Source organism: Erpetoichthys calabaricus, chromosome 5 (assembly GCF_900747795.2).
Source record: "Erpetoichthys calabaricus chromosome 5, fErpCal1.3, whole genome shotgun sequence".
In the NCBI taxonomy this organism is placed as follows: Eukaryota; Metazoa; Chordata; class Cladistia; order Polypteriformes; family Polypteridae; genus Erpetoichthys; species Erpetoichthys calabaricus.
In genome coordinates, this window is record NC_041398.2 from 6,312,777 (window position 1) to 6,340,160 (window position 27,384).

Consider the following 27,384-nt stretch of genomic DNA (forward strand, 5'->3'; position numbering starts at 1 on the left):
ACACTCCAAATCATAACCTTACATCTTCAAATGAGTGTCTGCTTAGAATTCCAAGAGGTAAACTTTAAAGAAGTGGTGAGTCGGCCTTCTGCTGTTATACACCTAAAATCTGGAATAGATGACCGATAGGCTAATATGATGGAACACTTTAAAAAACTGATAAAAAACCCTGATCCTTGTTTGCCTGACTGATTCTCTCTGCCTGCCTCTCCTCAGACAGACAATGGCTGAAGCCCAGCTGTTTGTATCACAGGACGAGTTCACCTGCTCAGTGTGTCTGGACACCCTGACTGACCCCGTCACCATTGCCTGTGGTCACAGTTTCTGTCGGAAGTGCTGGGATCAGAGCCAACTGTTCAGCTGTCCTCAGTGCAGAGAGAACTTCACCACAAGGCCTACTTTGCGAAGAAGCACTCTGCTGAATGAAATCATCAAGAAATTCAAGAAGACAGGAGTCAGTTCACCTCCATCTCAGAATTATGCTGGCCCAGGAGACGTGGAGTGTGACGCCTGTACTGGGAAGAAGTTGAGAGCAGTGAAGTCGTGTCTGACCTGCCCGGCCTCCTACTGTCAGACTCACCTGCAGCCTCACTTTCAGATAGCAGCCTGGAAGGACCACAAGCTGGTTGACCCAGATAAAAATCTAAAGGAGAATCTCTGTGAAAAACATCAGAAACATCTGGAAATATTCTGTAAAACTGATGACGAGTGTATCTGCACGATGTGCGGAGTGACTGAACATAACGGTCATAAAATGGTCACGCCGGAGACGGAAATAGAAGAAAAAGAGGTGAGTGGAGTTTAATTTTCAGTAGATAGAAACTAAATAACAGGAGCTATGGGATTTGTAAATGCAGTGTAGCAGAAGAATCCATTCATCCATCTTATAAAGCTTGACATTTCAAGGACAGTACTGAGCAGGAGCCTCTCCTGTTTATTCACAGACAGTCGGGTGATCCAAGTGAGCTCATCACACTGAGTTGAGGTTCTTTGGACTCTAATCAGTTTTTCTTTTGAGTGAGGCGCTGGTGTGCAAACTACAGCCTGCAGACCAGAACAGCCCCTGGCAGAGGTGTGAATGGCACGTGGGCTACTCATAGAAATATCTGACTTTCCAGCTCAAGTTGATATAAAGATAACTGTGTCCTCAGTAGAATGTCAATAATTAAAACAACTTTACTTAAACAGCACTGAAGTGTATGGACTGGTCTTACATTATAGCTAGCAGGAAAAAGCTTGGACTTGTGTGCACCCAAGAAACCTACAGGGTCAAGATATCCACTCCTTCCTATAATTAGTTTTTGGAGGTCAGAGACCTGTCTGCTCTCTGTCTAAATTAACTTCTCACCCATTAGAGGACACTCATTGCCTCTGGTGTGGCCGTAACAAAGGCTGCAGTGAACCCTCCAAAGGGTGATGTAGGGCCAGACTGTAATAGCTGAAGACCACCTGTAATGGAGTTGTGGGTGCAACGGTCAGTTCAGCCTTGCTGAAGGAGAACAAGGTGCACAAGCAAGATAGGCCATATGTACAGCATGTGTGTAGTCTTGATGAAGAAAAGAATCAACTGATCAAAGAAAACCCAGCAATCATAATTTTTATGGTAAGACATGAGGGCCAGTGAGTGTGAAACCTTAAAGACTGTAAGTTGCAGTATTGCCCCAGGGTGGCCCACTGAAACAAGGGCTAAAAAGTCAAGAGAAAGTGAAAAAGATCAGGACAAAGAAACATAAAGAGCACTTAATGTCATTCCATGTGTGCCAGAGAAACTCTTCATGGACCCTGAAACAATCAGGACAAGGCATCACTTCCAAGTGGAGTCAACAGGAATCAAACCATCAATACCCATACTTTAATTATGAGACATCTTGACTGTAATTTGGTACTCAGGATAAAGTCAGCCAATGAATTCTGGGTATTGGCGTTACCATAAGTGAAAGTAATGACCTGAGTGAAGGAGAAGACTTTAGCTGTTGTTGTCTCTTTATAAATTAGTAGTAAGAAAACTAAAGTGGACTTGTATCAGTTTAGAGCAGTGACTCACACACACACACACACACGCACACGCACATGCACACGCACACACAGACACATGCAGAGGAGATACAATAAAAACTGAAATAATCTGAACAAATCCACAAATGAACTGATCATCTAATGTTCTGAAAATCCAGAAGTGACGAGAATCTTTAAAAGTCCATCCTGAACAAGTGATGTTTCCTCAGAAATTCTTTAGATGAAAATTAGACAAATAAAAGTCACAAGTTATGTGAAAGAAAAAGAATAAAAGTACATCTTCTGTTATCTTTGTGTATGAACATATTATATTTTTTGACTGGGCATTGTTACCCAGGTGGTCGCTGAAGGAAGTTTACATGCTCTCCTCGTGTTCACTTGGGTTTAATTTTGGTGTTCCAGTTTCCTCCCATAAACCAAAGTTATGCAGAGCAGAATGGGTGGTGATGCTAAATTAGCCTGTGTGTGTGTCTGTGTGTATGTGTGTGTGTTCACCTCCTGATGGACTGGTGCCTTGTCCAGGTGTTATCCAGTGTTTACTGGTTTAGGCTCCAACTGCCCTGTGACTTTGCTCTTGTTTAAAGGATTAACAAAATGGACTGATGGATTGATGTTTGTATGTATCTGTATGTATCTGTACATCATTCTACAATTCAGCGCAATTTGCACAAAGAACATCTGTATTGCAGGGTGATGAGAAAGAAGCCCTTTCTGCACTCACGCCACGAACAGAGTGGCTTGTTGTATGCCAATGCTCATTTAGACAAGCCAGATTCATTCTGTAACAAAGTGCTTTGGACTGATGAGACAAAAATTGAGTTATTTGGTCTGAACAAAAAGCGCTTTGCATGGTGGAAGAAGAGCACCACTTTCCAAGAAAAACACCTGCTAGCTAGTGTCAAATTTGGTGGAGGTTCTATCATGCTGTGTGGCTGTGTGGCTAGTTCAGGGACTGGGGCCCTTGTTAAAGTCGAGGGTCGGATGAATTCAGCCCAACATCAACAAATTCTTGAGGATAATGTTCAAGCAGTCACAAAGTTGAAGTTACACAGGGGTTGGATATTCAAACAAGACAATGACCCAAAACACAGTTCGAAATCTACAAAAGGCTTTCATGCAGAGGGAGAAGTACAATGTTCTGGAATGGCCGTCACAGTCCCCTGACTTGAATATCATCGAAAATCTATGGGATGATTTGTAGCAGGCTGTTCATGCTCGGCAGCCATCAAATTTAACTGAACTGGAGAGATTTTGTATGGAAGAATAGTCAACAATACCTCCATCCAGAATTCAGACACTCATCAAAGGCTATAGAAGGACAGCGCCTAGAGGCTGTTATATTTGCAAAAGGAGGTGCAACTAAGTATTGATGTCATATCTCTGTTGGGGCGCCCACATTTATGCACCTGTCTAATTTTGTTGCTGAAATACTACTGTTTCCATAAGGCATGTCATATATTAAAAGGAAGTTGCTACTTTGAAAGCTCGGCTATTGATAAACAAAAATCTAAAGAATTAAGAGGGGTTCCCAAACTTTTTCATATGACTGTATTTGCACAAGTCTGTGTCCTCATATGTGGTAGCTCTGTATTTATTGAGTGGTGTCATCTATTCTTGCATTTTGCCTTGTAGTTTGTACTGTTGTGTTGTATTTCTGAGGAGGCCATGATGGATTGGTGGGCTCCCCCATTTCTGGGACTGAGGTCACTGAGGTGGTCAAAAAACTCCTTGGTGACAGGGCCCCAAGGGTGGATGAGATATGCCCGGAGTTCCTCAAGCCTCTGGATGTTGTAGGACTGTCTTGGTTGACATGCCTCTGCAACATCGCATGGACATCAGGGACATTGCCTCTGGATTGGCAGATCGGAGGGTGTGTTCCAACTACAGAGGGATCACACTCCTCAGCCTCCCTGGAAAAGTCTATTCGGGGGTTCTGGAGAGGAGGGTCCGTCAGATAGTCGAACCTCAGATTCAGGAGGAACAGTGTGGTTTTTGTCCTTGTCGCGGAACAGTGGATCAGCTCTGGACCCTAGTCGAACCTCAGATTCAGGAGGAACAGTGTGGTTTTTGTCCTTGTCGCGGAACAATGGACCAGCTCTACACCCTTAGCAGGGTCCTGAAGGGTGCATGGGAGTTTGCCCAACCAGTCTAAATGTGTTTTGTGGACTTGGAAAAGGCGTTCAACCGTGTCCCTCGGGGAATCCTGTGAGGGGTACTCCGAGAGTATTGGGTACGGACCCCCTGATAAGGGCTGTTTGCTCCTTGTACGATCGTTGTCAGAGCTTGGTCCGCATTGCCGGCAGTAAGTCAAACCCGTTTCCAGTGAGAGTTGGACTCCGCCAGGGCTGCCCTTTGTCACCGATTCTGTTCATAACTTTTATGGACAGAATTTCTAGGCCCAGCCAGGGAGTTGAGGGGGTCCGGTTTGGTGGGCTCAGGATTGGGTCACTGCTTTTTGCAGATGATGTTGTCCTGTTTACTTCATCAGGCCATGATCTTCAGCTCTCTCTGGATCAGTTCGCAGCCGAGTGTGAAGAGGCTGGGATGGGAATCAGCACCTCCAAATCCGAGACCATGGTCCTCAGCCGGAAAAGGGTGGAGTGCCTTCTCAGGGTTGGGAGCGAGATCCTGCCTCAAGTGGAGGAGTTCAATTATCTCGGGTCTTGTTCACGAGTGAGGGAAGAATGGAGCGTGAGATCGTCAGGCGGATCGGTGCGGCATCCGCAGTGATGAGGGCTCTGCATCGGTCTGTCGTGGTGACAAAGGAGCTGAGCCGTAAGGCAAAGCTCTCAATTTACCAGTCGATCTATGTTCCTACCCTCACCTATGGCCATGAGCTATGGGTAGTGACCGAAAGAACGAGATCGCGAATACAAGCGGCTGAAATGAGTTTCCTCCGCAGGGTGTCTGGGCTCTCCCTTAAAGATAGGGTGAGAAGCTCAGTCATCCAGGAGGGGCTCAGAGTAGAGCCGCTGCTCCTCCGCATCGAGAGGGGTCAGATGAGGTGGCTCGGGCATCTGATCAGGATGCCTCCTGGACGCCTCCCTGGTGAGGTGTTCCAGGCACGTCCAACCGGGAGGAGGCCCCGGGGAAGACCCAGGACACGCTGGAGGGACTATGTCTCCCGGCTGGCCTGGGAACGCCTCAGGATTCCCCCAGAAGAGCTAGAAGAAGTGGCCGGGGAGAGGGAAGTCTGGGCATCTCTGCTCAAGCTGCTGTCCCCGCGACCCGACCTCGGATAAGCGGAAGAGGATGGATGGATGGATGGCCATGATGGATTGGCCATCTAGCTCTGTGAAGAGGATTGCTTGTGTTTGACACTCACTGCACATCCCGCCTACGTACAGGGTGGTCTTTCTCTGAATTGCCATCTCTAGATTTCTTCCATTTTCTTTCCCTACAAGATCAATTTGGGAGTTTTTTCTTGTCTTCTTAGGGCATCTGGAGTAGGGGGATCTCAAAAACAGGGCCTGTTAAAGCCCACTGAGACACTCCTTAGGTGATTTTTGGATATGCAAGAAAAATAAAATTGTTCTTTCCAGTGTGAGGTGCACAGAGTGAAGAGTAAAGCAGACAGGCCTGTTCCATGTGCTGCTCCAGTGTTGCTCACACAGTCCTTGAGTCTCCCAAACTGCGCTCTGCCTGACAGATAGTCCATCATCAGGACACCACAGGCTCACCCACCTGCAGATCTCTGAGCTGACCCCTTAACGGGGATAGCTGGGTGGTCTTGAAGGCTCTGGAGAAACCAAAAAACATAAACCTAATAAACATTTTGATTAAAAAAAATCTCAGTCATCTAAACAAAACACCTGAGGTAAGTAACATATAAAAATATGATTTTTGAGTTTTTGAATTCCTTTAAGTTTCCTTCTTCCTCAATTCAACAGAATCGTTTGTGTATTTCAGTATCTTACTTGACTGCAGAAAATGATAACGGCAGACAACGTCCTCACATGTCTGACTCAGGATATGAAATGGCCTTGTAGATCCTATAATTACTGACATGACGTGTTTAAGTCCTCCTGGCCTTTCACCAGTTTCTTTACTTTACACTCCAGTTTATTTTTATTATTTTTGGTGTTGTGTCAACTTCACATTTCACAGTTTGTCGATGTGATGTCTTCTAAACGTCAAGAACTAACTCACACACCAGTATGCCTTCAAACTGTCTTCTGGATTTGACGTACTCTTCAAGCCCAAAGTCAATCTTACATCAATTAAATTAAACCTTTCTTTTAATCTTTATTGTCCTTCCTGTTTGTTAATCAAATCTAAGTTGTGTCATGAAATGTCAAATAAATGTGTTGTGAAAATATCAGGAGTCAGAAAGAGAAGAAGAAATCACAAAGTGAACGTGAATTCTGATCTGACCACACGTGTCCTCTTGTGTGTCCAAACAGAAACAGCTGGAGGTGACACTCAGTGACATCAAGAGGAGACTTGAGGAGAGAGAGAAGACACTGAAGGAGACGAGGAGGGTGATGGACGAGATGAAGGTGAGTTGAATAGGAAGACAATACTTAATATCAAAGAGAGGAGAAATAAATGAGAACTTGAAGAGCAGCAGAGCTTCACTGGTGATGATGTGTAGAGACACGAGAAGGGAGAGTTAGAGAAGACGTCATGTGGTGTCCTTCATGGCCTTTCACTGTTGACAGAATCCCACGTGTTATTCAGTGGAGACTCAGACAGCATCACCCTAAAGTCCTCTGATATTCCATCAGCTGCTTTTTTGAATTTCCCCTTGGGATTAATAAAGTATCTATCTATCTATCTATCTATCTATCTATCTATCTATCTATCTATCTATCTATCTATCTATCTATCTATCTATCTATCTATCTATCTATCTATCTATCTATCTATCTATCTATCTATCTAAAGGGGACTTAACTCTACTAACAAAAACTCACACTGAAGGTCGATGCTGATGTTCTGAATTAGATCAGTGGGCACAACATTCCTAATGGTCTTTTTTTATTTTTATTTTATTTGAAGAAAGCAACAATGCATACAATGAAGTTGAACTTATACAGGGACATTCACTTTTAAGAGGCCCCGAATATTCTGTAATAACTCTCGCTCTGAATGAAACAACATGCAATGTGCTCCTCAGTATATGGAGCTTTGAACAAGCCAGGATGCCCCTGCATTGGATCAATGAGGTTGTTTTCAGACTGCCGTTATGACATTTAACCACATTTGCAACTTCTGGATGCATCCCAACTGTACCCTTTCACTCATTCATTCGACTTCTCATCAGGATGGTGGTGTACAGTATTGAGCAGCGCGTCTTCATGGTGCAAACCTATAGGGTCACCAATTCATTTAAGTGATGTCAGAATCAACTGGATGATCGTGAGTTAATGGAAGGTGACTTCCAGCAAGATGGAGCAACATGTCACAAATCAGCAAGGAGCATGGCAGAAATCGAGTCCTTCATCGGCAACAGGGTCATTTCAAAAGGGCTTTGGCCACCATGTTCTCTGTATTTGACACCACCAGACTTCTTCCATTGGGATATACTCAAAGTAAAACTCTGTCGGAACAACACTGTGGAAGATTTGATGCTGCTATTCCCCCCCCGAGACGCTTACCGATACATTCAGGAACATGGAGCACTTCACCAAAGTGTGTCTGACAGAACATGGAAAACACTTCCAGCATCGCATGTAATGCAATCGATTACACAGACATCAAGGTATAGAGTGTATTTTTTTGGTTCAGATTGCTTCATGCTAACAGGAGTTACAACAGAATATTTGGAGCCTCCTTTGAGTGAATCTCCCTGTACAACAAATGATTTTCTTAGTGAACCTAATGCATAAATAAAAACAATATAAACTTAAAATAGAAAGCAGGACCAGAAAAAAAGAGAAAATAAAACAGAATTCAACGTGCACCAGAGAGAAAGAGAGGAGAGCTGAGAGCAGGGCAGAAACAGTCCAGGAAAATTAATATATAATAAAAATAAAAATGGGAAAATTACCTTTTTCCAAATGTGAACGCATATTCTAAAGTGTTAATTACATTTTGCCAAATTTTTGAAATGTTTAAACTAAAAACTGAACAGATCCTCTAAGTTAAATTCTGATTTTGCCCAATTTCAAATAAAGCCGAACATCCGTGACCCACTGACTCATAACAGGTGGGCTTGGACTCCTCCAGTTAAGCAGGACAAGTCTATGAGCTCATTGTGTGGTAAAGACAATTACAGTCAATGTGTCCTTCTCCACTTTAGGGAGACCACCAAACACAGCTGTTAATGTGTTATTAGTGATTGTGACCCCAATGATTGGCCATTCATAGATTGAAGGGGAGCTTCTTAAGATGTTTTATTATGTTGTTGAGATGCTGCTGGAATCTTCAGGACTGATCAAGATGGCTTCTTTAATAGAAATGGGTGGGAGGTGTGGAGAATTGGGTGGGTTTCATTTGGTAAAATTTCTAATTTGAAAGGAGTGGAAAAATTGTGTTGCTACGGAATTACATTTGAAGTGTGGATGTTCATAAGATGCAAAGACATTATCTATATACAATTCTTCAAGTGTTTGAATCCCAGACGTTTTCCAATGATTAAATATTTTGTAGGTTTGAGAGGCTAGAAAAAGGTGATTATCATGAAGAGGTGCAATGGATAAAAGCTTCTTTGCCTTGAAGTGCAACCTGCATTGGTTCCATATTCTTGGTGATTGATTGACAATCAGATTATTGGTATATTGATGATAATTTGTATTTACTGGGGCACAAAGCAGGGCATGTAATAAAGTACTGCAGGATTTTATTTCTGTTGCAGTCCAGGCTTGTGTATATTTAATTTGTGTCAATTTCTATGTCTTTATAGCTTGTACATTTGTCATCCAATAATAAAATTGTAAATTAGGTAGCGCCATCCCACCTTCTGCTTTAGGTCTTTGTAGAGTCACCTTTTAAATGAGTGGACATTTGAATTCCAGATTAATGAGGTTATAATTGAGTCTAGTTTATTAAAGAATTATTTGTTAATATACTGTATGTAGGGATGCTCTGAAATAGGAAAAGAAGCTTGAGAAGGGTGTTCATCTTGACAGAATTAATATTGTTGTATTTGTACTGCAAAACTCCTTAGATTGTGCCTTGTCAAGATGGATCCAGCTGCAGACCTCCACAGCTAAGCAGTTCAGTAGATCTGCTGGACATCCAATTAGATTTCAGGTTTTTATCACCTGGTTTACTCGACTTGAGTCAGATAACTCCTCCCCAACACTAATTGTAACCATAGTGTAACCAGGCGTCATCACTGATGTGTAATTTAAAGTGACAACCTCCTTAAAGGAGCAGAACTCTGGAGGTCTTCAGCTCCAGTCGATTGGTCTCATCTTCTTTAAACTTTGTAGAATATAAAGACTTATAGTTCTCTCTAAATGTGTGAGTTATGCTTTTATGCTCCATGATTTTAACTCCAGTTGCTTTGGTAATTTTTGTTATTGCTTTGAAAACTTTTTGGTTGTGATTTTGTTGAGCTAAGATCTTATTAGCCTTCTTCCAATGTTCATAGTAATGATATTGTGATTTAAAGATGAGTTGTTGAGTTTCTTTTGTTGTTGAGAGACATCCTCACAGAACGACCTCTACTTTGGTTTGGGCTTTTATGCTTGTGTGCTTTTGTTGATTCCTCTTAGAAAACTTGAAATCCCCCATCTAAATACATGCTGACTGTGCCATTTTTCAGCCAGGGTTCCTGTACCCTTCATGTCTTTTTTGTTCATTTATTTATGTTAATGTTCCTTTTATTGGGTATGCACATTATTCTTTGGATTTGATCCTGTGTATAAGCTGTCTGTGTTATGCTGTCCCATGTGTTTTGTGTGTGGTTCCCCAATCATCAACAAGAACTGCCCTCCATCCTAAAAATCTGTAGAGTCTCCCACAATTCCTAGCAGTTTTTTTAATGCACTCTGGGAGTTTGGTGAGTATTTGCGTTCTTTTGGCTGGGCCTTATGATTTTTATTGATTTCGAAACCTGTCCTTTGTTGTTTGACTGCACTCTGTGGATTCTGTTTTGAAACTTTGTAGATTGTCTTTTCTGGCTCAACAGAATGTCTGTGTATTTGGAATTCTACTTTGTAAAAAATAAATATTTAACTTTATAAAGATTCTATAAGGTCTTTTCTGTGTCTAGCCTAGAATTTTGATGGTGTCCTGGCAGGCCATATTGGAAGTGCATTTGGGAATTACGTGCATTGGAACTCCTAGTTCACCAAAGATGACTCACTAATACTCCTGTTCTTGTTGCTCAATCATTTCTTACTAATTGCCTGAAGAAGGGGCCTGAGTTGCCTCGAAAGCTTGCATATTGTAATCTTTTTAGTTAGCCAATAAAAGGTGTTATTTGCTTGGCTTTTCTCTTAATAATTGCTTAAATTAATTTGATGGTGATGCGTCGCAAACTTACATTAGTACCCTATCAGTTGAAATACAACTAATCCAAACTCCTTCATCCTACACCAAGATTTCAGATGTTCGTTAAGCTTTCTAATCTCTTCCATCTTACCTCGACTAGTGTGTAGCACAGGCAGAACTTTGGACCACTTCTTCACTACTGCTCCTCAGCTTTGCACTTAACTCCATAAATTTGTCCTACAGAACTGACAGACTGACTCGACCTCTAATGATTGGTCACTGTGTACTGGACACCATTGACAGTGACAACTGGATCCTTCCCTGCTATGGCCAGAAGCCTATCCATCCAACTAGGGAGTTTTCTACATGTGTACTGAAAGGCATCTCAATTCATTTATACCTGAATCCCATATTATCATATATAAATGAAATATCTTTTTATTATTATTATTATTATTATTTCTTCAATCTTTAAAGAGACTGGTGCAGTATCATGAAAACAGCAGAACACCTCCAGCTTTGGGGTTGATGATCCTGTACAGCATGAACCTTTTACCTTACTTTTATGTTCACTACGACACACCTCCATAGTAACCCATCTCCCCTAGGTGTCACCATACAAATATGAGCCAGAGATGTAATGGCAAATTCATTAGTAATAATAAGAAGTTCATAAATGAAGTAGAACATTTTAAACACAGAAATAAAGGCTCATAACTCTGAGGTTTACAATGGAAAAGTGATGGTGAAAAATAAATAAGCAAACAGTTCATATAATTAAATAAAGTCAGAATCCCCTTGACCATCACCTAGTCCCTCCTGTTTAATAATATCTCCATGTCACGGGTTTGACATGGTAGCATCTCACACCCACAACTAGAATATAACTGTTACATGCAAGTCTCTGATCCAGAAATACTACTTAAATTTGAAATAATTACCCTATAACACGCAGGTTTACTCCTCTATACCCATACTTCTTTTTCTTTTTCTTCTTCTTCACTCCAAGTGTGTGTTCCACTCCTAACCCCAGACTGTACAGCATACGCCCTTTTAAAGGCAGACCTTTGTAAAACTATCAGGTTAAATGGAATCCTGACAAGACAGTAGAGCTGATCCCCCAGCAGCTCCTGCCAATGGCTCTCAAGATCCATTGCAAGGATACCTTTTAGAATGTGGCCAACGTTTACAGTATGCTACTATGATCTGTAAAGTTTATTTCATTGTATCTGATTTTACTCATCCATATTACTAACCAAGAATAAACTGGATATGGACGCAGGTACACGGCGATGGGACCATGAGACGTACTGCACAGGTGCGCGTCTCATACACCGCAAGCGAACGAAGGAGTCACGGCCCAAGAACGAAAGAGCTCAACTAAAGTGAATGAGAAATGAAGCAACAACGCACCCATAGCTAACGCCTAACGACACAGCCACACACAAAAGAGGATTCTGTGCTGCACCCCAGAGTCAACCGTGAGAGGCTACGGAGGCCCCACAGGTCCACAAAGCGCAGACATCACCGCCATAATGTGAGTGGCACTACTGCGGAGTGAAGTTAGGGATAATGTGCTGCTTGGGATTGTACAAACCGCTGAACGCTTTACACCAAATTCAAACACAATACAGCTCAACGATACAAACATGAGCCCACCTGGATAAGATCAATGAACGCAGGCGCCTACAACGCGTGTCTGACACTGCGGAAGCAAAGCAGGCACGGGTTCAAAACGAACGACCTCGACTGACGGATATACAAACACGAGCCCGCCTGGATAAAATCAATGAAGGCAGGCACCTACAATGCATGTCTGAAATGCCACGGGTAAAGCGGGCACGGCTCCAAAACGAATGAGCTCGACTAATGAATTTCAGCATACCCAACGCCGGGGGTATAGGCGAGCGAAGCGAGCAGGGGGCAGAGCCCCCTTGTATGAGCAGAAACCAGAGAGATCAGAAAGCAAACACATTTAGGTGAGCCAGCTGACAGAAAATATGGTACAGCAGGATAGTTGCCCTATTTGGTGCGTGGAGAATTTAAGTAAGAATTCCATGTGCAGTGATTTGTATTGATTTAAGCAGGCATTACCAATGGCCTAGAAGTTTATTTCAAAGCCATGCAATTCAGTTGACAAAAGGAAACTGCCAGAGAAGATGGACAGAGGTATGTGAAAGACAAACGGGCTGGCTAATGTGACCACAGTCTATTGAAGGCATAAATGATGAGAACAGGTGAGGTGTTATTTGGGGTCAGTCCAGAAATAAACAACCCATCTGGCAGCTGGCCATATCTGACAAAAATTCAATGAACATGTAAATATGTGAGTGGTTATAATGAAGAGGATCCAACAAGAAGTCAGAAGTGTCTCTGTGCCATTGAACATTCCGCTGGAGGGGCCACATGGTCGTCAGCATTTCCACAATTTAAAGAACTGGCTGTGATGACTATACTCTCCGTTGGCTCCTCTCTGGCCTGAATATGTATGTAAATGAATTATACATTGTATTATGGAAATGGAAGTTATCATCCATCCATTATCCAACCCGCTATATCCTAAGTACAGGGTCACGGGGGTCTGCTGGAGCCAATTCCAGCCAACACTGGGCTCAAGGCAGGAAACAAACTCCAGGCAGGTCGTCAGCCCACCGCAGGAAGTTATCATTTAAATCAAATTAAATACATATATTTCTTTTTGTACCATATTTCGCTTGTCTGATTATTTTTCCACCATGGTTAAAAAAGAGATGGGTGTTGGCTCTAGTCTGTTTTACATCAAGATAGGACACATTAAGGTGCCTTAATAGGAGCAAAAGCAAAGAGAAGATGATATAGTGCATAGTGGGGTGAACGTATTGTCTGGGAGGAGGTCTTCAACTTCCCTTCCTTCTGTGATTAAAGTACCAAACACTCCCATTTGTGAATTTCCCATTGGGATTAATAAAGTATCTTCTATCTATCTATCTATCTATCTATCTATCTATCTATCTATCTATCTATCTATCTATCTATCTATCTATCTATCTATCTATCTATCTATCTATCTATCTATCTATCTATCTAAACAATTCAAACTGCCCTTCACAGCATCAAAATATCAATAAATGTGCTTAGTGATTGTTAATTCTTATCAGGTGACTCAATTCTAAATATTTCTCCTATTTATTCAGATTTATGTGAAAAGAGAGATGGAAGAAAATGAGAAGAGCTTCACTGAATTGATACGGTGCATTGAGGAAGCCCACAGGAAAAAGACTGAAAGGATAAAAGAACAAGAAAAGAGAGAAACTGAGAAGGCTGAAGGAGTCGTGGAGCAACTGGAGAAGGAGATTGAGGAGCTGAAGAGGAGAGAAGCTGAGCTGATGGAGCTTTCAGAGACCAAGGACCATCTCCACTTCCTACAGGTGAGAGCAACACTTCACAGGGAGTCTGATCAGACTGGGGTGTGTGGGACCGGAAAGCATTTAGAGAGAAATTTAAAAGATATGAGGAGGTTGTACAACTTGACAAGAACAGGCCATTCAGCTCAGCACAGATTGTCTTTACTTATTTCCTTAACATTTTCAATATTCTGTTTACAAACATTTTAAAGTTCATACCTCCATTTGTATGATAGGCAGACCAACAACAGCTGTCTCTGTGACAAAGTGAATTTTTATGAAATTTAAAAGATGATGTCTAATAAAGGATTTTGCCATCTCTTCTGCCAGGTGACATTCTAATGTCTCCATCCTTAAACTGATCAGATTCAAATCCTTCAGCATTTCCTCACAGCTCTGACCCCACAGTCCAGTCTCATCTCTCATTTCTCATCTTTCTTGTGTGATTTTATCTCACACTACACACAATAGTCCTGATGTCAACTGTGTTTTGCTGATGTTAGGGAGATTCTCTTCTTGATTTATGATCCACACATTGTTGGCGCTAACTTGCCATAGCTGTCTCTCCTTTGTGTGGCCGATGATGGTGATGAAGACACAAAGGCTCCCAGGAGTTCCTCACAAGTCTAATTTAGGCCTGCAGACTTTCAACTGTATAATCATATTGAAGATATGTGTTAATCTTTACATTTAATTTAATTAAGTTTGTCTCAGAACCATAAAAAGATAAACACCTTGTTTTGTGTGCCAAGTCAATTCAGCACTGGCCTGCCCCCTCAATCTCCTTATCTTGATTCCAATTTCATGGAGACCTAAATGAAAAGCTCATTGATAGTTAAGGTCGATAATCTGTGATGCTCCACTACACTCCACCAAATATTCTCTCATAAATAACACACAAGTCAATGACAGGCATTCTCACCATCTAAACCCAAGCTGACTGCCCACCACACTGATCCTTATTTCAGAAGAGCCCCCTCTTATCTGCATTACTTATCTTTTAATATCTCCTTTCTGGAATCTCATCACCCCTTCTCTCCCGATACAGAATTTCTCATCTCATTGTGTTCTTCCTACTGATGGAAACTCACTGAGCTTCACTGTCACTGCTGATTTCTTATCTGAGGACCTGAGAAAGGAGCTGTCAGGTCTGAAAAAGAGTCTGGAGAAGATCAGCCATTGTGAGATTATGACAAGGACTCCATCAGGTAAGTGTGAGGGTCTGGTGACATTGTTTTTGTTATTAAAGTCCATGAAGAGGACCAGAGTGACAATAAGAGGACATTAAGAGATGAGATGCATGACGATGACCGGCTCCTTAACACTAAACTATCAGCCTTTGCTGTTGAGGATTTTTCACTATATTGTGCCTTTCACCATGACTAGCTGAGTTATAAAAGACTCTCAAAATAAACATCTGCTTTAAATTAGAAGTTTTGGAATTTTAAGTTGAAACATTATATTTCTTATACTCTTTCCATATACTCTCTTAATAATCTATTTTTTCATTTAACATTTGGATTCATTTTATTTCCTTTGCTTTCCTCAACTTAAGATTAATCAACAGAAATGTGTTTAAAATGGTCAAGCTGGCTCAGAGTACAAATGAAGCTACAGAAAAGCTACTCTATAGCTACTCTCAAGTAAAAGACAAATGGCAGCCTGAGGGCATAATGAGAAAGATTCCTTGATCTGATGAAACACAAATTAATCTCTTTAGACAGAAGTCCAAAGAGGATGTCTGGAGAGGACCAGGCGTTGCTCACCACCTGCTTCATATCATCTCTACAGTGAACATAGTGGCATGTGAGGGGGACTGGGAGACTGGTCAGAAACGAGGGAAAGATGAATGAGGCAAATCCAGATTAGAACACCTTTGACCTCAGACTGGGGCGACGGTTCAATGACCAGGAGCCTCATGTATAAACGGTGTGTACATACAAAAATGTTGCGTATGCCCATTTCCATGCTCACATCGTGATGGATAAAACCTAAACTTGCCGTAAAGCCATGCACATTTTCACGCCAGCTCAATCTCTGGTGTACACAAGTTCTCCGCTCGGTTTTGCAAACTGTCGGCACCCAGAGTCAAAGCAGTGCTACTGTTCCTCTATGGTTTCCCTTTCTTGTTTAGATTCACATCCCGAACATGGCTTTATTATATACACTGTGCAACGAACCCTGGACACAGACAGACGGACAACAGTTTGTCACCCAACACACACATTTTATTATGTACAATATTTACAGTTTAGTGCCCCCAGCAAGCACCAATCCCCCAAAGTCCAGGCCTCTCTTTCCAGTGCCTTCCTTCTTCCGGCCGCCTCCACTCCTCGCCTCCAAGACTTCCGCCCACTTCCGCCCGACTCCAGTCACTGTCTGGAGGGAGGCGGCCCCTTTTATACAACCCGGGATGGGCTCCAGGTGCTCTCCGACACTCCTCCGCCTCCACTCCCCTGTGTGGCAGAAGTGTCGGCTGTGCACCAGGAAGGACTCCGGGTGTCCCCTTTCTTCTTCCCCCCAGCACTTCCGGGTGTGGCGGAAGTGCTGAGGTCCAGAGTTCTCTAGGCACTGGGGCGCTCCCTGGTGGTGACCACGGGCCCCTATAGGGTTGGGCTTCCAAGCCCTGCACCCGTGGTCCCCAACATAACCAGGACGGTCGCCCCCTCATGGTCTGGAGGAGGCGCAAGCCATTCTCCGGTTCTCCAGGGCATCCCGGCCGGGTCGCCACCCCAGCCATCTCTGACAGTGCCCCACTGCCAGCGAAGACCAGCACACCCCCAAAGTGGGTCCTACTCCTGAAGCGCCGGGGTCCAACTCTGCACCCCGGGGCCTACTCCTTCGGCACCCCCTCCAAGGCTGTTGTGCCCCTTTGGTTAGCGCCACTCACCCCTCTGTAGCCTCCACCAGTTATGGCAGCACCCCCTCACCAGTGAAGGGTCCTCCCGCCAGATGGTCCTCATCGGACATGAGGGCAGGTTCCCAACGAAGCGGGTCCTAGTGCTCGTCCCGGGTCCGGTCCTGCAACACACAGAAACAAGGGGGCAGAGCCACTGCCTGGACACCCTTCCCTAGCGTCCCTTTGTGCCGCCCACTGGCAGCGCTCCCCCCTCCGACTGGCACCCTGGAACTTGCCTGTTCGGCACCCCCTCCTCGGGTTCCGTGGCCCTCCTGTTGACACAACAGACGGGACCGCCTGCACTTCTTTCCTCTCCGCTGACCTTCCGGGTTCCCTCTGTCCCCACAAAAGACGGCCAGCAACCGGACGTGAGCCGTCTGCCTCATGTTCTCCCTTGTTGGAGGAACCGGCGTTCTTCCCTCAGTTTCTCTCTGGGACGCCGTAACAGTCTGGGACTGCCTATGGCAAAAGCGCAGCCCCTGATCCGTCTGCATCCCTGTAGAATGGCTGGAGACTGCGGTCGGCTTAGGACAGAGGGCACTAGGACCTAGGGCACCAATCAGCCCGAGTCCTGCCAGCCCCCTCGTTGTCTCTCCCCTCACTATGCATGCAGCACCCATCGTCGCATCTACTGTAGGAGGTCCCCCTACTCGATTCCGCTCACAGGGTTCACGGGTCCTTTCGGTGGGACCTCCAGCATACTGTACGGGGTCGTCTGTACTCACTGTCCCCGCTGTGCCTCTCCGGTCGAAGGTTTGAGCGCCGCACCGATCCATCTGCGCCTGCAGCGCCTGTCCTGACGCGACTGCCTTCCCCTCTGGCACATAGCTCTTGTGGAAGCGACTCTACGGAACGCAGGCAAACCTCCAGCACCTGCAGAGCCACAGACAAGGACAAAAAGACAGCCAGCGCTGAGCTTACCTGTTTGTCAGCCTCAGCTGCTGGCTGCTTTCTGTGGGCCTTTTCCTCTGGCCTAATCGAGTCTCTTCTGGTCCTGAGATGGACATTCCTTGGACCCGCTTCTGTAACATCATTGACGGGCACACAAGACACACCATCCAATCCATTGCCTGTCACGGGGAGGGACTTCCGGTCCGACACCATTTTGGCTCCTCTCCCCCTGGTGTGGCGGCATTCTGGATCTTGGAGTTGCAGTGCCTCCTTACCGACAGTACTCCCGACTGCAACCTCCGCACTGTCAACGGCTCGTGGCAGCGGCCCGGGCAGTCCCTGCCTACAACACAAGAGGTGAGTCCGACCCCGCAGGGCCGTCCGCCGTTAGGGCGCAAGCCCTCCTCCGGTCCTACTGGGTGTCCCGGACGGGTCGCCACCCCAGCCATCTCTGACAACACTGAAATAGACCGCATATTGTTTATTAATCTAACTCATCTGATTGTAAGCAACCTGAAACCATGTAATTGTGCACTGAACGGCCAAACTATTCCAAATACCATCACTGCCTTAGTGTTGCTATTCCCAGTGCAACACTGAGTATTTAACCCACTGTATCTGAGTGTGGAATCACAGCTGTACAGCAGCTGATCAGATTATCAGGATACAGCATTGAGCACACGCTGCCTCAGCCATACACACAGTCTATTTGAACTCCTTCCATACAGTATGCCAAACGCTTAAGAGCTTTTCCTGTAGGGACCTCATGGTTCAGAAACAGTTTCATCCCAAGAGCTCTAAACGGACTCAATCAGTCCATCAAGTGCTTGCGGTAGAAATGTTTGTAATTTTAAGTACAATCACCTCACTGTAAACCTGCACTACAGTTGTAATATTGCACAACCTGAGTCACTTTATAAAGCACATATTTACATATGATGACGACTGGCTTCTAAGTTGATTTAGATTTCCAACCGCTATCTTCTTGGAGCACTTGATATCATTTTTAAGATGAAATGCAGTAAAGTATGTTTATTACATTATACAGATAAGTTTTAAACTTCATTAAAATAATGTATATTGTTAATAATTAAACATGTGAGGACACAGTGGACAGCACTAGTAATATCATTTTTAAGATAGCATGCAGTAAAGTAAGCATATTACATTATAAAGATACATTTTAAACTTCATTTAAATAATGTAAACTGTTATTAATTAGGCACTTTGTGCTACTTATTTGTATGAAAATGTGCTATATAAATAAATGTTGTTGTTGTTATTTAAACGTGTGGACATGGTGGACAGTGGTATTGATGAGCTGGCTCCCCATTCAGGGATTGTTCCTGCCTCGCGCTGTATTCTTGCTGGGGCTGGCACGACACTGGAAGGATAGATTGATGAAATAATTAAACTTGTACTATGAAGATATTTCAATGTTCCTTAAAAGTTCTGAAGAATCAGCGTTCTTAGCTTACAGATGGCTTAACATATATTACTGGGCTCATTGTGTGGCGATTGGTTACTTGGAGAAAGAAAAGGAAGAACAGGAATTGGAGGTTAGTACGTTTGAAAGAGACAGTACTGTTGCAATAAATTATTTCATCGAAGGTCATGCACGGTGCAGCAAAAATCTTCTGCGAGGCAGAAACAATCTCTGGATGGGACGCCAGCTCATCACTATCACTGTGCCACCGTGTTCCTATGTTTAATAACATGCTTTAATTCCTATTATCATGAAAATAATACCAAGTATACATCTCAGTATTTAAATTATTCAGAGAACTGTAATATCATGAAAGAAATGGATTTTGTGTCCTGTCGGAGGAAGAGAAAGCCCGTTTAAGAAGCATGTAGTGATTTACACACAGAGCACATAGAAGATCAAATACAAAACAAAGCATTTAACGTGCTACTTTAGTTACGATGGGATTTGAGAAACTAGTAAATTAAACAATTTTAAGATGAAGTTTATGATGTTCTACTTAAGTGGTTCTCAACCTGTGGGGCAGGCTCCCCTAGGGGGGCATGAAGTAACAAAAAGGGGGGCGCGAAGATGTGAAAAAAAGAAAACAAGAATCGAAAATATGAAAAATACATCTATTGAAACCAAAACAAATTAACTTAAACTACATTCTGATACTAGAAAAATAAATATAGAGTTAAGATAAATGTCGATAAAAGTTAAGTAGGTATAATAAAATATGCATCTATGATATATCATTAATTAAAAAAGAGCAAATTGGTATTAGTGGGCTCCTTTCAAGAAAACGTTAGGGGGGAGCGATTAAAACTGTTATGAGAACTTGGGTCTCAAATACTTAAAGGTTGAGAAACGCTGTTCTACTTTAATGACAAAATAAACTACATGATTAAAGTGCAGATTTCGAGACTAATGTTGACATTTCAAGCTTTTTTCCCCAATATGCGCCTTTTTTCTTTTTCTTTTCTCTGTGCTCTAATAAGCTTCCATATGACACTCAGATGGTGGCGACTTTGATATCTGACCATTTCTTATTTATTTTGGGCGCTTTGTGACTTTCTGAACTTAAACTTTTCAGTTTCTCTGCCCCTCTGTCACTCGATCAACTTCCTTTTGTTGCTTATACAGTACCATTGTTTAAACCAACAAAGAGTATGTTTTTCTTTGCCTCCACTTGGTATTCGCTGAAATTTTCTTTTCCCCTATGCTTTGCCATTGTCTTTTCACAGAATGCAAAACATAAGAGGCTATTTATATTTATTTGAATATTCAAAGAGGCGTAATTCTGGGAGGAGTCTGGGAGGAGCAACAAGCGTGTGCACGATCGTTACATTTCACACAGACCGGGATTTACAGTATGTAGCAGAAGAACGTGGAAGTTGGCGTACACACAGATTTATGTACCTGTTTTTATTGTGCATACAAACATTTCCGCTTTTGTCCGTATGCCATGTTTTACTGTGAATTCTACGCATGATGTTATGCATGAGGACCCTGAAGCCTACAATCGAGACAACTCTGCAGTGACTTTGTAACTGAGGGTCCTTGAGTGGCCAAGACTCAGACCCATAGAGCATGTGTGGAGAAATCTGAAGATAGCAGTTCAAAGACGCATCCCATCCAAATTTAATGGAACTTGAGAGGACCTGCCATGAAGAATGAGATCAACTGGCCAAATCCAGCATTGTAAAACTTGAAGAGACACTTAGTCATGAAGACTGCCCAAAGGGTTTCTTTAAAGTATTGAATTAAGTGTCTGAATATTTCTTTGAAGGAGGAATTTCTGTTTTTAAATTCTAATAAATTTGTAAACCTTTCTAAGAACTCATACTTACTTTGTCATTACAGGCTACAGAGTGTAGATTGATGAACAAAAAATGGCAAATTAAAAAAAGTGAAGGGGTCGAAATACTTTCTGATTCACTGAATTCTTATTTTCAATATGAATTGTAAAACAGGAGACAAGAGAAGATAAAGATTTAGGGCACCTGAACAGGTGAACCCCATATCATTGATGGATAAAGCTGCGAAACAGTTGGTCAAACAATAAGGTCTCTTTAGACTGAAGTCATCATCACGACATAATAGCATAAAATGGTGGTGAAGCACCTTAGGAATAAGCCAGATGGGAATGGGGAGCAAATGGGGTCCGTGAGCCGGAAGTGGCGCCATTGGGACTGTCGGTTGTCTGATCTGTAGGGGAGGAAGGAGTAGAAAAATTAGGGAAAAAAATTAGGGAACAGCGCCAACCCTCAACTTGTGATGTAATTACAATCAGGTAAGCCTTTGTATTGTCTGCCAAATGCACGTGTGTGACAGGATATTCGAATCGACATTATGCCTCATTTGTTAGATATTTTATATTTGTTTCATTTAACTGCAGCACATTTGTAATATGTGTTTAAGAACTAAACTAAGATCACACAAAGAAATCTTCACAGTTTCCATTCTTCTTCTCTTCTCTTTTTATTTTCAGCTCATGAAGCTCCAGTTTTTGTCCTCCAGCCTCCTGAACCTCAGAGCAGAGATGACTTTTTAAAATGTGAGTTTGTGCTTTGACTGAATGGATCATCACAATAAAAATCATTTAAGTTTTAATAGAACAGGACAGGCTTAGGATATGAAAAGCTGAGTGTTGTGTGACTGAGGGGCTGAGAGTGATGGGGGTCCTGTGACTGGTGCATTATGGGATAGAGAGACTCAGGCAGTGAATCACCAAAGCCATCTGTTGAACCCGAGTCTTGATGTGTTCAAAAATGTTAACAAAAAAAAAAAAAAAACAAATCCAATGGGGGTGTACTTACTTTTTCACAGGGTTTCTTTATCCATGTATATAAATATGGATATGAAGCCAAAAGTATCAGTTTAAAAAAGACTCAGATTTTATCAGAATTAAGTTGAACCTGACAAAAGTCCTCATCATCCACCATTCTTTACTCCACAGAGAAGACACTTGGCTTTGGGTTCTCAACTTCACAAATTTTAAACATTAAAACAAATGGAAAATGGCAGAGAAAATTATTGGGGGTCCTTACAAGTTCAAAGACCTCACAAGACTGTCATGACATCTCAAGCTGACTGATTCCTCTAATGAGGATCTCCAAAAAATAACATAAAAATAAAAGTCCAAATTAAAATTGGACCAGCAGTCAGTGTGGATAGTCCATCTGAACTCGGACCTTGACGGTGACCTTATGGTGTTTATCATAATTTCTGATGACTGAGATGACTTCCAAATGTCTGACTTGCCTGCTTTTCACTTTGTTGGCATCTTTTTCTAATTTAATTTTTAATTCTCACAGATTCTGACCAATCAGATGAGCTCTTTACTATTAGTATCTCGTCAGCGCAGCTCTTGATTGGTTCTTGTTAATTGTTGGTGTTGTGCTCCACCCCCAGTCCAGTTACACACTCCCAAATTTCCTTACTCATTTTCTTTTCTCTCCTTTCAGACTTCTGTCCCATCACACTGGACATCAACACGGCACACAGAGACCTCCATCTGTCTGAAAGAAACAAGAAGGTGACATGTGAGGGCACCAAAACCGAATATTCTGATCATCCTGACAGATTTGATCACTTGGCTCAAGTTCTATGCAGAGAGTCTCTGACTGGGACTCGCTGTTACTGGGAGGTGGAGTGCAGTGGACACTTCATGAAGATTGGAGTCGCATATAAAGGACTGAACAGGAAAGGAAGGGGCTGGGAGTGCGGCCTTGGAAACAACAACAAGTCCTGGTGTTTGCAGTGGTCTCTTTCCCAGTACTCTGTGCATCACAATTACAAGGAGACTGTAATCAGCACCCCCTACAGCCCCAGAATAGGTGTGTATCTGGACTGGCCTGCTGGCTCTCTGTCATTTTATAGCGTCTCACACACAATGACCCTCTTGCACAGGTTCAACACCTCCTTCACTGAGCCGCTCCATCCAGGGTTTTGTCTTGGTTGGAAGTGCAGTGTAACAATCTGCCATCTGACATCAGGTGACCACTGACCAGTACCCTCCACCGGTCACTTGATGTCCCCACAAGTGCAGGTCCTCTTTGTGTTTGTAATTTAGGGTGAGATTAAATTTACAGGATTGGTGGGTTTTGAGATAGCACCTTTGTGATTGGATTTCTGGATGAGAATGCGGGCGAGTGCGACTGTCAGGGTCTCCGTTATTATTGGGTTTGAGTATCCAATCAGCTGTGTCACCTCAGACCTACAAATACCAGTCTGACCAGCAGGGGTCACTGTTTTTTCACGGCCTGACACCCCAACAATTGCTGTGCCCTCTGAGTGTCATTGAATATCACCTGTTAAGTCAGTCTATATAGCACATTTCAGTAGTGCTGCTCCATCAGGACCACATGCTTGTCTTAAGTATCAAATTCTAAATTCCAGTAACTATTTTGGAGGACAGAGTGACAGAAGTGACAGGAGTTCTGGCCTCTCAACAGACATTGTCTGCCCCTCTATTAGTTACTCCGGTGGTCTGTCACCTCTGAATGAATTCACTGTGAATGTCTAAAGACGAGGACTCACCGCTCAGTTGGCCATACTGATGGAGTTTGGTGTTTTACTGAGTCACTTGGTGTCCTGTTAGACATTAAACTGCACCCCCTCCTTGTTGTTCCCACTGTCACCCAACCTCAAGAAGATGAGTCAGCTGATTGACTTCACCATTACTGTCGGTGTTCAAAGTGACAATCACATGTGACACTTGTGATCACTTTTATCTTTCCACTTACACATTCTGAGGATTAATTTACAGTTCCCTCAGGACCCTTAAGGAGTGTCGTGTCACCTGACATCAGTCTGTGTGAAGAAGCCGATGAAGGCCCAGACTGACAGCCCCCCCACTGTGTATTACAGGCCTCACCAGCAGATGGCGACTATGACTTCTAAATCTGTCATCTTCATGGAGCCTGAGGGGTTAAAAGGAGGAGGAGAAGGTGAAAAAAGAGTGAGGGGTGAGGATGATAGAGAAGAGCGTCAGGGGGATAAAGGGTGAGATGAATGACATGAGAAAGAGTTAGTCAGATGAGTGTGTCACTTGTGTGTTTGTGAGTTTTGTTCCTTCCACCTGATTTTCTCCTCTTTGACTCGCCACACGCTGATGGCCGTCCTGTAATCACAGATTGTATTCCTCGTTGATCAAACCTGTATCTCAATGTGTGACTGACGTCTGATTCTTTAACACTAGAATTACCAAAGCCTACGAAAAACTCGTAAATCTATCCCACCTTAAATCCCCTTTCACCTCTCCATCAGCATCTTTTGTCTTTTAAATGTTTCGATAAGCAGCAAACAGCCTGCTATAACATTCCCCCCACCGGCGTACAGTTTTCTCAGCTCAAGTCTGTTTACCTGCATGTCAGTTGGTTAGAGTTGTTTAGAGTGAGATGTCAAGCAAAATGACACCTTTCATAAATACTATATTGTTATTTGAAACACATAGATTTCATGTGTGTTCCGTGTCTACAACAATCTATGTAAACACATCATTTGCACTTCGAGAAGTTACAAACTAAATTAAATGTAATGTCACTTCTCAGACACAAACAGATTATATTTGAAAATAACCTAATTCGTATTTTCTCTGATTTCTCACCCTCAACAGCTTCTAAATGTGCCTCTTGTTATAATATTAAACAGCGCTTACAAAAAGCCGATATCAGATAAAGCGTCTTGAATCCTGCCAAACTGAAAGTGGATATTCAAGGCAAACTTTACATATTTACCACTATGGAGGAAGCAGATACAGAGTTAAGAAAGCTGATCCCGACACTTTCCTGCAAAATGAGTCACACCCTGTCATGGCATCATAAAGAAGATATCACCAGCTGTCTGACACTGCAATGCACTTGCAATGACACTGGTACTGTAATTATACATCCTTTTCCCTTCTCATTAACTATCTGTTTTTTGTTTAATCCTTATAATTATAATTACCAACGTAACAATAGACTGCATGGCAATAACTCGTGGGAAAATTGGAAATTAAGGTCAAAGCTGTCTCACTTTCGGTTAAGACTACAAAATGGCATCAAAAATTCAGAATCAATGTCTCCATAATGGGACAGTTAACTTTCTGAGCTGGAATGTTAAAGGCCTGAGTCACAAATTAAAAAGAAAGAAAGTATTCTCTCACCTAACCGGTCTAAATGTTAAAATAGTATTTTTGCAGGACACCCACATATTAACTAAGGATCAGTTCCGGCTGCAAAAAGACTGGACTGGCCAAATGTCCCATTCCAGCTTTACAAAAAAAACTAGAGGTGTAGGAATTCTCATACATAGAACAGTCTCATTTGTAGCATCAGATGTAGCATCTGATCCTGAAGGAAGATATGTGATTGTCATGGGCAACTTATTTAACTGTAAAGTGATTTTGATAAATGTTTATGCACCCAATGTTGATGATAGGGAATTCATGCAAAATGTATTTTCATCCATTCCCAGTGTGAATGCTCATAAAATTAAAATGGCTGGGAATTTTAATTGTGTTTTAAATCGAGACCTAGATAGGTCTCCTGTCACAGGGGCAAAGATATCTAACAATGCAAAAACAATTACAGAGTTTTTAACTGACCACAACTTATCCGACCCCTGGAGATTTCTAAACCCAAACTCAAGAGCATATTCCTTCTACTCACCAGTGCATCATTGCTACTCAAGAATTGATTATTTCTTTATAGATCATAATTTCTTGCCTGATCTGAACCCGAGCGGTGTTTTGTTATTGGACTTCTGTGCTCGTCACGGATTGTCCATAACGAACACCATGTTCAAGCATAGGGGTGTTCATATGTGCACTTGGCACCAGGACACCCTAGGCCTCAGTTCGATGATCGACTTTGTGGTCGTGTCGTCGGACTTGCGGCCACATGTCTTGGACACTCGGGTGAAGAGAGGGGCGGAGCTGTCAACTGATCACCACCTGGTGGTGAGTTGGCTTCGATGGTGGGGGAGGATGCCGGTCAGGCGTGGTAGGCCCAAACGTGTTGTGAGGGTCTGCTGGGAATGTCTGGCAGAGTCTCCTGTCAGAAGTAGCTTCAACTCCCACCTCCGGCAGAACTTCGACCACATCCCGAGGGAGTTGGGGGACATTGAGTCCGAATGGGCCATGTTCCGTGCCTCTATTGTTGAGGCAGCTGACCGGAGCTGTGGCCGTAAGGTGGTCGGTGCCTGTCGTGGCGGCAATCCCCGAACCCGCTGGTGGACACCGGCGGTGAAGGATGCCGTCAAGCTGAAGAAGGAGTCCTACAGGACCCTTTTGTCCTGTGGGACCCCGGAGGCAGCTGATAGGTACCGGCAGGCCAAGCGGATTGCGGCTTTGGTGGTTGCTGAGGCAAAAACTCGGGCGTGGGAGGAGTTTGGGGAGGCCATGGAGAATGACTTTCGGACGGCTTCGAGGAGATTCTGGTCCACCATCCGGCGTCTCAGGAAGGGGAAGCAGTGCAGTGTCAACACTGTATATGGCGGGGATGGTGCGCTGCTGACCTCGACTCGGGACGTTGTGGGTCGGTGGGGGGGAATACTTCGAAGACCTCCTCAATCCCATTAACATGCCTTCCAATGAGGAAGCAGAGCCTGGGGACTCAGAGGTGGGCTCCCCCATCTCTGGGACTGAGGTCACCGAGGTGGTCAAAAAACTCCTTGGTGGCAGGGCCCCGGGGGTGGATGAGATACGCCGGAGTTCCTCAAGGCTCTGGATGTTGTAGGACTGTCTTAGCTGACACGCCTCTGCAACATCGCATGGACATCAGGGACAGTGCCTCTGGATTGGCAGACCGGGGTGGTGGTCCCCCTCTTTAAGAAGGGGGTTCGGAGGGTGTGTTCCAACTACAGAGGGATCACACTCCTCAGCCTCCCTGGAAAAGTCTATTCAGGGGTCCTGGAGAGGAGGGTCCGTCGGATAGTCGAGCCTCGGATTCAGGAGGAACAGTGTGGTTTTCGTCCTGGTCGCGGAACAGTGGACCAGCTCTATACCCTTAGCAGGGTCCTGGAGGGTGCATGGGAGTTTGCCCAACCAGTCTACATGTGTTTTGTGGACTTAGAAAAGGCATTCGACCGTGTCCCTCGGGGAATCCTGTGGGGGGTACTCCGAAAGTATGGGGTACCGGCCCCCCTGATAAGGGCTGTTCAGTCCCTGTACGATCAGTGCCAGAGCTTGGTCCGCATTGCCGGCAGTAAGTCGAACCCGTTTCCAGTGAGAGTTGGACTCCGCCAGGGCTGCCCTTTGTCACCGATTCTGTTCATAACTTTTATGGACAGAATTTCTAGGCGCAGCCAGGGTGTTGAGGGGGGTCCGGTTTGTTGGGCTCAGGATTGGGTCACTG

General features: G+C 43.6%; 5 protein-coding genes across 16 annotated transcripts in view; 3 read left to right on the forward strand and 2 right to left on the reverse strand.

Annotated features, from left to right (window-relative positions):
- Positions 1–27,384, forward strand: part of LOC114652512 (tripartite motif-containing protein 16-like) — a 979,029-nt gene that overhangs the window by 801,682 nt on the left and 149,963 nt on the right. The window lies entirely within an intron of this gene.
- Positions 1–27,384, reverse strand: part of LOC114641503 (tripartite motif-containing protein 16-like) — a 1,283,323-nt gene that overhangs the window by 645,052 nt on the left and 610,887 nt on the right. The gene's annotated exons all lie outside the window — the stretch shown is intronic.
- LOC114652539 (tripartite motif-containing protein 16-like) overlaps positions 1–27,384 on the reverse strand; it is an 837,738-nt gene that overhangs the window by 319,189 nt on the left and 491,165 nt on the right. The window lies entirely within an intron of this gene.
- The window catches only part of LOC114652524 (tripartite motif-containing protein 16-like), a 538,688-nt gene that overhangs the window by 185,252 nt on the left and 326,052 nt on the right, over positions 1–27,384 (forward strand). The window lies entirely within an intron of this gene.
- The window catches only part of LOC114652414 (tripartite motif-containing protein 16-like), a 1,097,043-nt gene that overhangs the window by 61,612 nt on the left and 1,008,047 nt on the right, over positions 1–27,384 (forward strand). The window contains exon 6 of the mRNA XM_051927927.1: positions 22,510–22,881. Within this exon, the coding sequence (XP_051783887.1) occupies positions 22,510–22,881 (372 nt within the window). The remainder of the gene's footprint in view (positions 1–22,509; positions 22,882–27,384) is intronic.